General features: G+C 40.8%; 1 protein-coding gene across 1 annotated transcript; it reads left to right on the top strand.

Moving 5' to 3' along the window:
• Nucleotides 1–6,863: 6,863 nt before the first annotated feature.
• Nucleotides 6,864–13,422, top strand: UQCC6 (ubiquinol-cytochrome c reductase complex assembly factor 6). Its single transcript, XM_081309509.1, has 3 exons — nt 6,864–7,008; nt 7,392–7,509; nt 12,567–13,422. The coding sequence occupies exons 2-3, from the start codon at nt 7,402–7,404 to the stop codon at nt 12,669–12,671; spliced, it is 213 nt and encodes a 70-aa protein (XP_081165635.1). The 5' UTR covers nt 6,864–7,008; nt 7,392–7,401; the 3' UTR covers nt 12,672–13,422.
• The last annotated feature ends 1,272 nt before the right edge of the window (nt 13,423–14,694 follow it).

The raw sequence follows: 14,694 nt of genomic DNA, 5'->3' as shown, positions 1-14,694 counted from the left end.
ATTGGGCTTGGCAGTAGCTTCTAGGAGCCAAGAAAAGCTGGGTCGTGCCAGGTCCATTTTTGTTGTTGTTGTAGTAGAGACTGGGGTTGTGGCTCAGTGGTAGAACCCTTGCCTCCGATGTGTGAGGCCCCGGTTGGATCCTCAGCACCACATATGAATAAACAAAGTGAAAAATCCATTGGTAACTAAAAAATATTAAAAAAAGACTTTGGATTTTAAAAATATCTTTTTTAGTTGTATATGGACACAATACCTTTATTTTATTTATTTTTATGTGGTGCTGAGGATTGAACCCAGTGCCTCACACATGCGAGGCAAGTGCTCTACCACTAAGCTACAATCCCAGCCCTCTGCCAGGTCCATTTAAGACCAGGGGCCTTTGCTCAGTCCTGTATGCAAAATAATGTTTATGGGAGGAATTTCTGGGAAGCAAGACATTGATCCTGAAAAGAGTGAAGCAGCCTAGTGGCTTCTGTCCCATCAGTGCCTCTCTCTTACCCACCTGAATCAGAGCATGGAGGACAAGCTTCCTCTGCTTGTGAGCCTAGTCCATCAAGGCTTCAGGAAGCCTGAGAGATGGTACTGTCCTCTCTACCCAATAAGCCTGGACTTCAGAAACTTGCAACAAACTGCAGGCCAGCTCACCTTGCTTTGTCTGCCTTTCTCTCTTGGAATGCCTGCTCTCCCTTTCAGAAATCTACTGGGCTTTTTTTCTCCTTGGCTAATGTTACACCTGTCAGTTACATCTTATTGACAAAATTTGCTACTGGATGGGATTTTCAAACTGCAGGTTTTCATCCACAGGTGGGTTCCTGTGTCCCTACTGAATACAGGGGCCTTGGAGACCAGTCACAGCAACAAGGAGAATGGGTATTAAAAACAGCAGTTATTGGGCTGGGGATGTGGCTCAAGCGGTAGCGTGCTCGCCTGGCATGCGTGCGGCCCAGGTTCGATCCTCAGCACCACATACCAACAAAGATGTTGTGTCCACTGAGAACTAAAAAATAAATATTAAAAATTCTCTCTCTCTCCTCTCTCACTCTCTCTAAAAAAACAAAAACAAAAACAAAAAACCAGCAGTTATGGGGCAGAGGTTGTGGCTCAGTGGTAGAACGCATGCCTAGCATGTGCAGGGCACTGAGTTCAATCCTCAGCACCACATAAAAATAAAATAAAGGTATTGTGCCCAACAAAAACAAAAACAAAATATTTAAATTAAAAAAAAACAGCAGTTTTCAGAATAATAATGGTGATGACTTCAACAGCTAATGTTTACTGTCTGTTTAATATGTACAGTACATGGACTGCTCTAAGTGTTTTGCTTGTATTAATTGCCTTAAACCTCAGGAGAACCCTATGAGCCAAATGTTATTATATCGTAGTCCATTTGGGCTACCATAACAAAACACCATAAACCGAGTGGCTTATAAACAACAGAAATTTATTTCTTGGGCTGGGGCTGTAGCTCAGTGGCAGAGTGCCTGCCTCTCACATGTGGGTTCCATCCTCAGCACCACATAAAAATAAAGATACTGTGTCCATTACAACTAAAAAAAAAAAAAAAAAGAAATTTATTTCTTATCATTCCAGAGGTTGAGAAATCCAAGATCCAGACTCCGGTAGATAGATTCAGGTTATGGGAAGGGCCCACTTTCTGGTTCAGAGATGGTAAATTTTCGCTTTGTCCTTACATTGATGAATAGAAGAAGCAGCTCTCTGGGCTTTTAAATTTTTAGTTTAATTTAATTTTATTTCATTTTTACAAGGGCTCTGCCTTCTTGATCTATTCACCTCCCAAAGACCTCACCTAATACTAACATTTGATTTTTTGGGGAGGAAGATAATGTGAATATTCTATCCATTATGCAGTTCCAATCCATAGGTTTCCTACTGAAGATTTCCCTCCTGCTCCAGGGAGTTCAGTGTTTTGTTCTGTTCATGCTTTCAACTGATTGGATAAAGCCAACCCATATTATGGAGGGAGGGCAATTTGCTTTATTCAAAGTGTACTCTTTTAAATGTTAAACTCATCTAAAAGAAACCTCACAGAAATACCCCATGTTTGACCATACATAGGGTGCCATGGTCCAACAAAACTGACACATAAAATTAACCATCACAGTTAGCTACTGTTATAATCTGTACTTTACAAAAAGGGTTCTATCCTCAGCACCACATATGAATAAATAAAGGTGTACATATATATATATATGGATGGATACATACATACATACATACTACAGCTACTAAGTGTGAGTCAAGATTATTGCCAGGGCTTTCTGGCTCCAGAGTGTACCCTTTAGGGGTTTCCTGTGAGCTTTAGCAGAGAGTTTGAGGAAGCAGAAGGCCACCTAGCCAAAGAATTTTCAAAGCAAAAGATCTGGTCTGTAAATAGTGAGCATGACTTTAGAACAATAAATGCTAGTATTAGAATAAAAGAAAGTCCTTAAATCATCAACAACTTCAGCTTTTTCCTTAAGAAATGAAAGAACAAAGATAAAATTAAACCCAAAATAAGCAAAATAAAGGAAATAATAAATATTGAGTGTAAACCAGTGAAATAGAACAATAGAGGAAAAAATCAGTGCCACCAAAGCTTGAACTTTGAGAAAAATCAATAAAATTGATAAACCTCTACCCAGGCTTAACAACAACAAAAAAAGATGATGATATAAAGATGAAGTGATAAAATTACAGACTGTACATGAATTAAGCATAAGGGAGAGCTGGGCACAGTGGCACATGCCTGTAATCCCAGCAGCCTAGGAGGCTGAGGCAAGAGGATCTCAAGTTCAAAGTCAGCCTCAGCAACTTAGTGAGTCCCTGAGCAACTTAGCAAGACTGTCTTAAAATAAAAAACGCAAAGGGCTGGGGATGTGGCTCAGTGATTAAGCACCTATGGGTTAAGTTCTCATGGGTTCAATCCTTGGTGCTCCAAAAACCAAACCAAGGGCTGGGGATGTGGCTCAAGCGGTAGAGCGATTGCCTGGCATGCGTGCGGCCCGGGTTCGATCCTCAGTACAACAAGCAAAACGAGGATGTTGTGTCCGCCGAGAACTCAAAAATAAATATTAAAATTCTCTCTCTCTTAAAAAAAAAAAAAAAAAAAAAACAACACACACACACAGAAAAATCTTCCCCCAAAGAAAACTCCAGGCTCATCTGGACTCACTAGTGAAGTACATCAGACATTCAGGGAAGGGAAATAAACCAATCCTGTCAAGTTCTTGCAGAATACTGAAGACGAAGGAATAGTTTCCAATTCCTTGAGGAGGCCAACATTACTCTGTTACCAAAAGTAGACAAAAATACTACAAAAAACAACAACAATAAAACTACAGGCCTGGTGTGGTGGTGCACACTTGTAATCCCACCAGCAGCAGTTTGGGAGGCTGAGGAAGGAGAACCTTGAGTTCAAAGCCAGCTTCAGCGACTTAGCAAGGCCCTATGCAACGCCTCAAGAGCCTGTCTCTAGAAATATAAAAAAGGTCTAGGGGGATGTAGCTCAGTTGGTAGAGTTCTTGCCTTGCATGCACTAGGCCCTGGGTTCAATCCCCAGCATCACAAAAAAAAAAAAAACAAAACAAAAAACGTCTGACGCTGTCGTTCAATGGTTAAGCACTTCTGGTTTCAATCCTTAGTACCAAAAAGAAAAGAGAAAAAGAAAAATCTAAGACCAATGTCTGTCATGAAAATAAATGTAAAATTCTTAACAAAATTTAGAAAACGGAATCAATGTATAAAAAAGATCATAACCAAGTAGAATTTATATGAATAATACAAGATTGGTTTAACATTTGAAAATCAATCTGTATAATTCATCATTAATAAACTATAAAAAGGGTAATAATCTGCATAGATGCAGATTCAGCATTTGATAAACATTCATTTCTAATAAAAACAAATTTCATCAGGCTAGAAAAAGAGGAAACTTGCGGGGAACTTCCTCAAGATTGATAAATTACACCTATAAAAAATACTATATTCAGGGTTGGGGTTGTGGTTCAGTGGTGGAGTGCTTGCCTAGCATGTGTGAGGTACTGGATTCAATTCTCAGCTCTGCACATAAATAAATAAAGGTCCATTGAGAACTAAAAAATATTTTTAAAATACTGTATTCATAGTTCTCATAATGGTTTATGTAGAAAATACTACGGATTCTAGGATTCTACAAAAAAAGTAAATAATTAATAAGTACAATAAGCAAGACTGCAAGATAAAGCATTAACATAAGAAAAATCAATTGTATTCTAATTAACAACAATTAGAAAATACACCATTCAGGGCTGGGGATGTGGCTCAAGCGGTAGCTCGCTTGCCTGGCATGCGTGCGGCCCTGGTTCGATTCTCAGCACCACATACAAACAAAGATGTTGTGTCTGCTGAAAACTAAAAAATAAATATTAAAATTCTCTCTCCCCTCTCTCTCTCTCTCTTTAAAAAAAAAAAAAGAAAATACACCATTCATATTAGATCCAAGATGCACAAATATCATATGGAAGCAAAAGTTTACAAGTCTTCCTCATATACTTTACTGTTCATAGCAGCTTTATTTCTGAGACCAGTCTTGAAAATCAGGCTCAGGTCCTTGTTCCCCTAGTGTTGAGGATTAAACACCTGAGAAACACTGAGGCAAACATAGAAAGCAAATCTTATTTAAAATACAGAACAAAGAAGGGTGGGGGAAGGCAGGGAGGGAGAGAGAGAGTAGACCCCAAGGGAGAGAACTAGGGACTCAGAGCTGATGCCTACGGGTGGGAGAGTGTCTTACCCCTTTATAGATTTTAGGTTTCTGTTTTTCAAGCCCTCTTCTCTTACCTTGCCTGCTATGACCAAAAGCAGGAAAACAGCTGCCCAGAGGGTAATCACTTGTTTTGGAAAGTGGATCCTTCCCCCTCTGCTGGAGGTGTTAGCAACAGATGAATGAGGAAGGCTATCTATCCATGTCCTTTTTTTGATAATCAGCTACCTGTCATTTGCCCTGGCTCATTTCTATTAACCGAATAACTGGAAACCAAAAGGTCCAATATTGCTGAGTATATTTACACCAATTGTATAAATATACTCAGCAATAAAAAGGAAGGAACTACTGACACATACAACAAAGTGGAAGAGTCTCAACCCTGCTGACTGAAATAAGGTAGATAAAAAAATAGTGTATGCTGTTTGACTCCATTTATATACTATTCTAGAAGGTGCAAACCAATCTGGTGACAGAAAGCTGATCAGAGAATGAAGCAGTGTGGCACAGGTGAAGCCAGGATTAGACAGGCAGTCAGTACTGATAGGCAAATAGAGTCAGGTTGGATCTTGGAGGCCAATTTTGAGTGAGTCCAGCAAGTCCTCTGAAGGATTAAAATGTTAATTATTTCAGAGCTCTACCTCCACCCTTATCAAAAACCTGCCCCTGCTCCAGCCTGTGGCCAGGGTAACCTGTCTCTGGCATTGCCCCTCTCTATAGGGAGTCATAGCTTGTTAATTAATGTGTCCGGCTGCTCTGTTTTGCACTTCCCCTTTCAGCCCACCTGTTTTCCACCTTTTGGCCACCCCACTGTGCAGCATTTCCTGGGCCTAGTCACATAGGCAGGAAGGACAGGGATAAGGGGAAAGGGCCAGAGAACAAAGGATGTTTAGGACATAAAAAGGGCAGAACACCTTGCTTCTTGGGATACCAGGATACTAGCCCCCTTCTCCCTCTCAGAAGTCTGTTACCCCTTTTAAAATAAACCCTGCTTTATATGCTTGCCTCTGGGCTTCTCTAATGAACAAACTTCAGCATGTGAGGAAACAGAACTCCTCACCAATAACTTGCGGTATCATAGGGAGGGATAAGTAAGAGTCAAGAAACTTTTTTTTTTTTTTTTTGGTACCGGTCATTGAACCATTAAGCCACATCGTCAGCCTATGTATATGTGTGTGTGTGTGTGTATATATATATATATAAATAAATGTCTAAATATATATATATATATTTAGACACAGGGTCTTAATTGCTTAGGGCCTCGCTAGGTTGCTGAAGATGGCTTTGAACTGGCGATCCTGCTTCAACCTCCAGAGCGGATGGGAACAAGCTTTTGAGGGTGATGGATGTTTATGTGGATTGTTGGAATGGCTTCATTTATGTATACGTGGCAAACCGCAACAACAGTATCATTTAAAATAACTGATACCGAAAATACACCTCCATAATATTGTTTAAAAATAAATGAGTGTATCAGCCGTGCGCTGGTGGTGCACACCTGTAATCTCAGTGGCTCTGGAGGCTGAGGCAGGAGCCTCAGCAAAAGCGAGGGGCTAAGCAACTCAGTGAGACCCTGTCTCTAAATAAAATACAAAATGGGCTGGGGATGTGGCTTAGTTGCCGAGTGCCAGAGTTCAATCTCCAGTACCAAATAAATAAATAAATAAATGCGTGCATGGGTCACAATTCATGTTATACACACCTTAATCCTGCAGCATTTATTCTTGCGCTTTTTGGTTGACAAAAATCAGTCCACACAACAATTTTAAAATGCATGGATTGGGTAACATGGACTTCAGGTTTCTCATTTCCCAACAGTTGTCTGGGCGTGGCTCTATCTCAGGTATTAAAGGACCAGAAACAAGGACCGTGAGCGCTTTTAACTCCGCAGGGACCTTACGTAAGAGCACGCGATCGCTCAGTGCGTGAAACTCCAACCCTCCTTAAAAGTAGTAAAAGGGCGCAATTCCCCTTATGCGAAAGGACCCGAGACATCACCTAAGCCGGGGAAATCCAACTTCTACATCCATGATGCGGCACTAGGAGACCCGGCTAGGAAAGGGGTGAAAGTTAAGATACAGGACATTAGTTCTCCCCCAACTTCCGCCGGAACTATGCAAGTGCGCAGGCGCCCGCAGTGCCCTCGCTTTCTCCTCCGGCAGGGCACCCACTACACTTTAGGTCCTGACAGCCTGAGGTCAGTTCCGGCTCCAGGACACACTTCCGCCCTCACTCGGCTTGGCTGCTCCGCGCCTAAGCAATTCGCGGTAAAGTCTCTGCCGGGGCGTGTCCTCAGGGGAGTGGGGTGTGAGGTCTGCATTTCCCCCTCTAGAGGCTGACGGGGCGCGAAAGCTACCTGGTATTAGCCTTCCGCTTGCTGTGCAAGCGCCGCCTTTGCGTTCTGCTGGCCCAGCACCTCTCGTTGATAAGGTTGAAGGCTGAGTTTGGGCCTGGAACGAGTGTTAGTCCGCTGGGCGACCTCGTATTGTGACCGAGGCGCTGGACGGAGAGAGTCCGGGAGTTTTGGCCCCGCCCCTTCCGTGCACAGTTCCTGTCCCGCTGGTTTCCGCGCTAACCCGGGCGCCGCAGCCCTCACGGTGTAGTCCTGAGCCGACGGTCTTCTAACGCTGCCTCTCCCCTCCCCGTGCAGCCCTCGGACCATGCCCGCGGGCGTGCCCATGACCACTTACCTGAAAATGTTCGCGGCTAGCCTCCTGGCCATGTTCGCGGGGGCCGAAGTGGTGCACAGGTACTACCGGCCTGACCTGGTGAGTGGCGGAGGGGCCCTCTTTCCCCCTTGCTGGACCACTCCATGCTCCTCACAGCAGCAAAAAGGACCTCAAGCGAAACTAGGATCCCATCTGCCCCAAGCCTAAAACCCTATGATGGCTTCCGGCTGACCCTAGAGCTATGCACGGCCCGTGAGGTCACGTTGTGGTCCACAGTGTGGTCCCTACCACTACAGGCCATTCCTCCCTGTTCCCTCTGTTGCAGCCACACTGACTTCCATGCTCCTTCTCCAATGCACCCACCCTATCCCTACCACAGAGCCTTCTTTTCCTCTCTGATGCTTTTCTTCCAAATCTTGGCGTGATTTCTTTTTCCTTCAAACTTAGATCTTATACCAGCCCCTTGGAAGGCTGAGGCAGGAGGATCGCGAGGCCCTAAGCAACTCAGCGAGACCCTGTCTCTAAATTATAAAGGTGGGCTGGGGATGGGGCTCAGTGATTAAAGGCTCCTGAGTTCAATCCCGATAACAACATCTACAATAAAATCTGAAGATCTTTGCTTAAATATCCCCTCCAGCAATGAGTTCTTTGGCCAGCTCTGACAGGATTCTTTCCTCCTGTGCTATTCCACTCAGTCCTTTGTTTCCATAGAGCACTTGTTGCAATTTGCAGTTGTTTATTCCTTTGTCCGTTTTCTTGTCGTTGCTTGTTCTACTAGAATGTAAATTCTCCAAAGGAACTGTCCATCTGGTTCTCTTATGAGAGCTTGTAATGTAGCTGATGACCAGCAGAATTTTGTAGAACGAAGAATAAGTGAATATAGGCATACAAAAGAGGGAGAAGTGTAACTTAATGGTAATAAGCATTCATTGATTTAGGAACAGGGAACTAAAGGTGATTTTCAGGCATTAAGATCTTGGGAAGATGGGGATGAGAAAGAATAGTGCAAATAATTAAAGAGTGTCCAAGTGTTATACCATAGGCACATTGCAGTGGTTTGCAGCAGTGTACTGAGCTTAGACTCTGCCCATACAGGTAACACAGAACCAACCCTGTGTAGTGCAGTGAATTCATTTCAGTTAGTTGTCAGTATAATTTCTGAGGTGTTGATCCCAGTTTTCAAATGAGGAAACTTAGGTTTGGAAAAGTGAGGTGATTTCCCAAGGTCATGGCTTAATGAGGCATTGATTTAAAGACCTGAGGCCTAAGATTTCTGTTTGGTGTTTCTTTTTTGTTCCTGTTTATAAAATAATATAACCCCCTTGTAAAACCTTCCAGTGGAAGTGAGTCAAGTGTGAAGATCCCCAGTTTATAATGCCCTTTCTTCTGTCTGCTCCCCATTTCTCCTTTTTTGATTGGTGTATACACACGTGCACACACACACACACACACAGTTTATGGAGTGTTTTTCTCCACATAAATAGGAGTTAATGTATGTATTTCTCAGCTTGCTTGTTTCGGTTAACATCTATGTGAATAGTTATGTAATAATCTTTATTTTTATCCTTTGTATAGTTTGTTTTGGGGTGCTGGGATCAACTCTGGGGCTTCACACATGTGAGCAAGTGCTCTACCACTGAGCTCCACACTCAGCCAACTATCATGTATTAGTGTTTTATAATATAGATATTCCTACATGACTTGCTCAGTCCCTGGTTGACATTTAGGTGGTGTATACTTTTCAGACAAACAGTGCTGCAGTAGCTCTTTCTTATCTCTTCAGACTGCTTCTAAGAGTTCTAACTGCAACATCAAGGACACTTAGTGGAGACAGAAAGTGGTAAGAACTTTCCACAGAAATGCAGTTTAGTCTTTAGCTTAGGCAGAAATATCCATCAGCAACTCTTATAAAGGAAGGAATGCTTAGAATTTGACACTGGGAAATTAACTTTTGATTACCCATCTCATCATAATTGGAAATGTGCAGGGGCTGTTGCCAGCAGCTACCTGTACTTTGAGAGGAGGCTTTGAGCTGCTCTTCCCAAAGTACAGGGACAGTCTTTAGAAGGAGCATACTGAAGGGGCACCCCAGTCTGTCTGGCTAGTAGTATTGGCAGTAGGGTACCGCTGTAGAAACTGAAGCCAGGCTGGCTGGCTGTGTTTAGGATGCTTTATGCTTTTCTAACATTTAAGGTATTCATGTTCTTTCCCTATAATTTTGGAATTGTTCAGTCTGACAGTTTAGTTAGAGTTAAAAAATTTTAGTTAGAGTTCAAAACAGAGAAGATCCTGATGGCTTGCTGCCTAGGGCTTCTTCCCAGGGTTGTCTTAAGGGAGAACTTTTAAGCATGCTTTGTTCTGGTTGGCCAGCACGGCTCGTCACAATAGCAAAGAAGTGACTCTACTAGTTGTTGAGGTTGAAACCTGTTCAGATGGAAACTTGATTCCCATCTCTCACTGCACTCTTCAACACATCTCATTGGATTAATCTGAAAAATACATCCACCACTGACCACTTCTCACCACCTCCAATACTACTACCCTGTTCAAGCCGTCTCTTTCCTCAGTTATTGTGGTAGCTTTCTCACCATCTTCTGCCTTCCATTCTTGCTTTCCTTTTCCTACAGTCTCAACAAAGCTACCATTGTCATCTTTTTTTACACTTGAGTTAGGTCATGTCCCTCTTTTTTTTTTAAAGGTTAACTTTTTAAAAATTTTTAAATTTTAATTGCTTTTATTTTTTTAAATACATGACAGCGGAATGCATCATAATTCTTATTACACATATAGAACAATTTTTCATCTCTATATAAAGTAGGTTGACTCCCAATTTATGTCTTCATACGTGTACTTTTTTTATTATTTATTAGTTGTTCAAAACATTACAAAGCTCTTGACATATCATATTTCATACATTTGATTCAAGTGGGTTATGAACTCCCATTTTACCCCATATACAGATTGCAGAATCACATCGGTTATACATCCACGTTTTTACATACTGCCATACTAGTGTCTATTGTATTCTGCCTTTCCTATCCTCTACTATCCCCCCTCCCCCATACATGTACTTTGGATAATGATGTCCATCACATTCCACGATCATTGCTAACCCCCTGCTCCCTCCCTTTCCCTCCCACCCCTCTGCCCTATCTATAATTTGTCTATTCCTCCCATGCTCCCTCTGTACCACACTATGAGTCAATCACCTTATATCAGAGAAAACATTCGCCATTTGTGTTTTTGGGATTGGCTAACTTCATTTAGCATTATCTTCTCCAACGCCATCCATTTACCTGCAAATGCCATGATTGTATTCTCTTTTAATGCTGAGTAATATTCCATTTTGTATATATGCCACATTTTTAATCCATTCATCTACTGAAGGGCATCTAGGTTGGTTCCACAGTTTAGCTATTGTGAATTGTGCTGCTATAAACATTGATGTGGCTGTGTCCCTGTAATATGCTGTTTTTAAGTCCTTTGGGTATAGACTGAGGAGAGGGATAGCTGGGTCAAATGGTGGTTTCATTCCCAGTTTTCCAAGGAATCTCCATACTGCTTTCCATATTGGCTGCACCAATTTGCAGTCCCCCCAGCAATGTATGAGTGTGCCTTTTCCCCACATCCTCGCCAACACTTATTGTTGTCTTCATAATAGCTGCCATTCTGACTGGAGTCAGATGGTATCTTAGAGTAGTTTTGATTTGCATTTCTCTAATTGCTAGAGATGATGAACATTTTTTCATATATTTGTTGAATATCCTTTTCTGAGAAGTGTCTGTTCATGTCCTTGGCCCATTTGTTGATTGGGTTATTTGTTTTTTTGGTATTTAGCTTTTTGAGTTCGTATATACCGTAGAGATTAGTGCTCTTTCAGATGTGTGAGGGGGGTCATGTCACTCTTAAAAACTTTCCCATCTGAGTGAAAACTACTGGGGTTTCCCCTTTTCCCCCCTGCCCTGTCTCCTCCTGTGTTGAACACTTTGTAGCTCTTCTGACATCCTTGCTTTTTGTCCAAAATGAAAGCACACTCCTGCCTTAAGCCGTCTGCATTTGTGGTTTCATCCTCCTGAAACAGATAACTGCAGGACTGCTTTCCTCTTCTTCCTCCATGTCTTTGTTCAACAGTCACCTTCTTGGGGCTGGGGATATAGCTCAGTTGGTAGAGTGCTTGCCTTGCATGCATGCACAAGGCCCTGAGTTCAGTCCCCAGCACCACACACACACAAAAAAAAGAAGTCACCTTCTTAGCCAATAAGCAAATGAAAAGATGTTCAACATCATTAGCTATCACAGAAATGCAAATCAAAACTACAATGAGAGACCACTTCATAACCACTATAACTATAATGAACAGTAACAGGTGTCATCAAGGATGTGGAGACATTGGAACCTACGTGCGCTACTGGTGGGATTGTAAATTGGGGTCGGTGCTAAGGAGTTTAAAGATGATGAAAATGTTCTCCAATTTATTGTGATGGACTCACAACTCTGTAAATATACTGTACTAAAAACTATTTTGAATTATACACTCTGTGTGTGTTGCTAGGGATTGAACACGGGGCTTCATATATGATCGGTAAGTGCTCTACCACTGAGCTACACCCAAGCCCTGAATTATGCACTTTAAATGGGAGAATGTGTGGTATATAAATTACATCTCAATATAGTTATTACCAAAACAAATAGTCACCTTCTCATACTTTTCTTGACCTTTCTCCAAGACAGGGATTCTATGTATTTTTTGTTCTTGTTTTATGCATTGCACAAAATGACACTTAATATTTTTGAGTAAATGAATTAATCCCTAATGGCTGTTTCCTGGGCCAGGTATACGTGGAGAATCAGTAAATACTGTAGGAATGAATTTCCAAATATGGAAAGTTTTACTCAGACTGAGTTTATCAATTGAAATTGATACAAACTGTTTCTCTGTGACTCCTTTAGTACTTAAGATATTGCCAGGGTGATAGAATCATAAATATAGGGCTAGAAAGAAATTTAGATCAATCAGAGGTTCTCTTAAAGTTTTATTATTGAGTAGCAAGCAGGGAACTTTTGATTTTACTCATTAGTTTAAAAATCTTTCAAGTCATGTTGAATTGACAGTCTAAGAAAGCATTGGCATATATGTTTTCTGTTTTGTTTTGTAGACCATACCTGATATTCCACCAAAGCCTGGAGAACTCAAAACCGAGCTTTTGGGACTGAAAGAGAGAGAGCGCATTAAGCATGAACCTCAAATTTCTCAGCAATAGAAATTTTAAAATACAACTGTGCTAAGAACTCTGAGAATAATGTCTTAAATATGTATTTTTTTTAATTTATTGAGTCAAACTACTTGTCCTTAAGTACCTACCAATGCCAACTTCAGAAAGAGGTACTCAGTAAATATTGACTGATATGGTGACATTTTTATATTTGACCAGACTCTATTGTAAACTGCCAAAGTATACATCATCAGCTTCTTGAACATGGTTTAGAAGATACTGAGCCTTGAATATAATTATGCCTTAATTATAATGGCAACGTGTCCTGCCATTATAATTCTGGTTTGCTTTTCTGAATAAGCTTCACTGCAGTGGTAAAATGGGAAATATAATAAAAGCGATATTGGGAATGAATGCTTATGGAGTCTAAGTTAATTAACAGTTTCTAAATATTGGAAAGTACCATTTTTCGAATTTGTCAGTAGTTCAAAATTGACACAGATGCACTAAAATTGGTTAGGAATCACAGTCTTATTTTTATTAATGTTAATACTATTTTATTACAGTATTATTGCTTTATAGTTTTATTACTATTATATAATTATTACACTGTATCCTGTATTTGAGTTCTTACAGGTATTTGACATCTGTAATGATGGGACAAAATGGCTTAAGTCAAAATACTTAAAATTATTTTGGAATTGTGTATAACAAAATTTGTAATATTTGTGATGGTCTTTCATAAGGTTCTTAACCCCCAATTGAGAAACCAAATTAAAATTTAAAAATAACTGGAAAACTTAAATGAGCATTATTATGGGTTGAATTGTTCCCAGAACAATTGTTGCAGTCTTAGTCCTAGTACCTGTCAATGTGGCCTTGTTTAAAACTAATACAACCAAATTAAGGTGAGAGCCTAATCTGATACTACTGTTGCCTTCCTAAGAGGAAAATGCCATGTAACAACAGACACGGGGAGGACACTGCACAACAAGAGAGAGAGAGAGAGTGATGTGCAGCAAGCCAAGGACCACCAGGATTGAAGGCCACCACCACTAGGAAGAGGGATTATACAGAACATGTCCCTGCAAATGACACCTGAATTTGAAATTTCTGGCCTCCAGAACTGAGAGAATAGTTTGTTTTAAGGTACTTAGAGGTACCTTGCTAGATATGTCAGCCCTAATAGATTAATACAAATATTTCAGTCTAGGGGCTGGGGATGTGGCTCAGGCGGTAGCGCGCTCGCCTGGCATGTGTGCGGTCTAGGTTTGATCCTCAGCACCACATACAAAGATGTTGTGTCTGATAATTAAAAAAAAAAATAAAAGTTAAAATTCTCTTTTCTCTCTCCCTCTCTTTAAAAAAAAAAAAAATTTCAATCTCTGAGTCTATAATATAGAGAACAAAATTTATAGACCAGTTGGCTTTTGTTCAGGACTATTTTTCAGAATTCTTCCTTTGCCTCCTTCCTAGCCAGTGAGCAAGTTGCTGCATGACAAGGATCTCTGTGGTCAGTGATGAGGTCCTCCAGCACTAGGTTGCCTCAATTGGAGTGGCTTTGTGCAAAGCTGCATGTTACATCATTTCTCTCTTGTCCATCCAAAGGAATGCCTTAATAATATCCAGTATATTGAACTGTCTCAGTGCCTACTGGAGAATGAATTTGATGGGGTATAGTTGGGTAGTAGAGCCTAGCATATGCGGGCCTTGAGTCCCATTGCTAGCACTGGGGAAAAGCAAGCCATCTCACTTATTCCTTAATGTAAACTTAAAACCAACTACCTATTTTTACCAAGAACTAAGGGAATATATTGCCTTCTCTGCTTCCTGTTGAAGTAGTAGTAATCTAGAATTTATAACTGTAGGATTCTGAGTAGCAAGTGTTAGATGTCACTCATTTAATACAATCAGATGGCTTTGAGTATAACATTTATTAAAAATGGTAATTCACAGTGGAAATAAACATCACAAGGACACTATGTCTTATTATGCCACGTTCCTCTATGATTAAGCTGCCCTTTCATTTTTTGTAAGAAAGGAAGGGCATATTTTAAAAAAAGGTGCACAT

Source organism: Spermophilus citellus, assembly GCF_964194105.1.
Source record: "Spermophilus citellus genome assembly, chromosome: 10".
NCBI lineage: Eukaryota > Metazoa > Chordata > Mammalia > Rodentia > Sciuridae > Spermophilus > Spermophilus citellus.
Note: the sequence above shows the minus strand (reverse complement) of the source record. Positions and strands in the feature narration are given on the sequence as shown.

What these genes read in the sequence shown, in the direction of transcription:
- UQCC6 (XM_081309509.1), top strand. Translation starts at nt 7,402, where the DNA reads ATGCCCGCGGGCGTGCCCATGACCACTTACCTGAAAATGTTCGCGGCT. An exon ending in GGTACTACCGGCCTGACCTG is followed by an intron (nt 7,510 to 12,566) that starts GTGAGTGGCGGA and finishes TTTGTTTTGTAG; the next exon opens with ACCATACCTGATATTCCACC.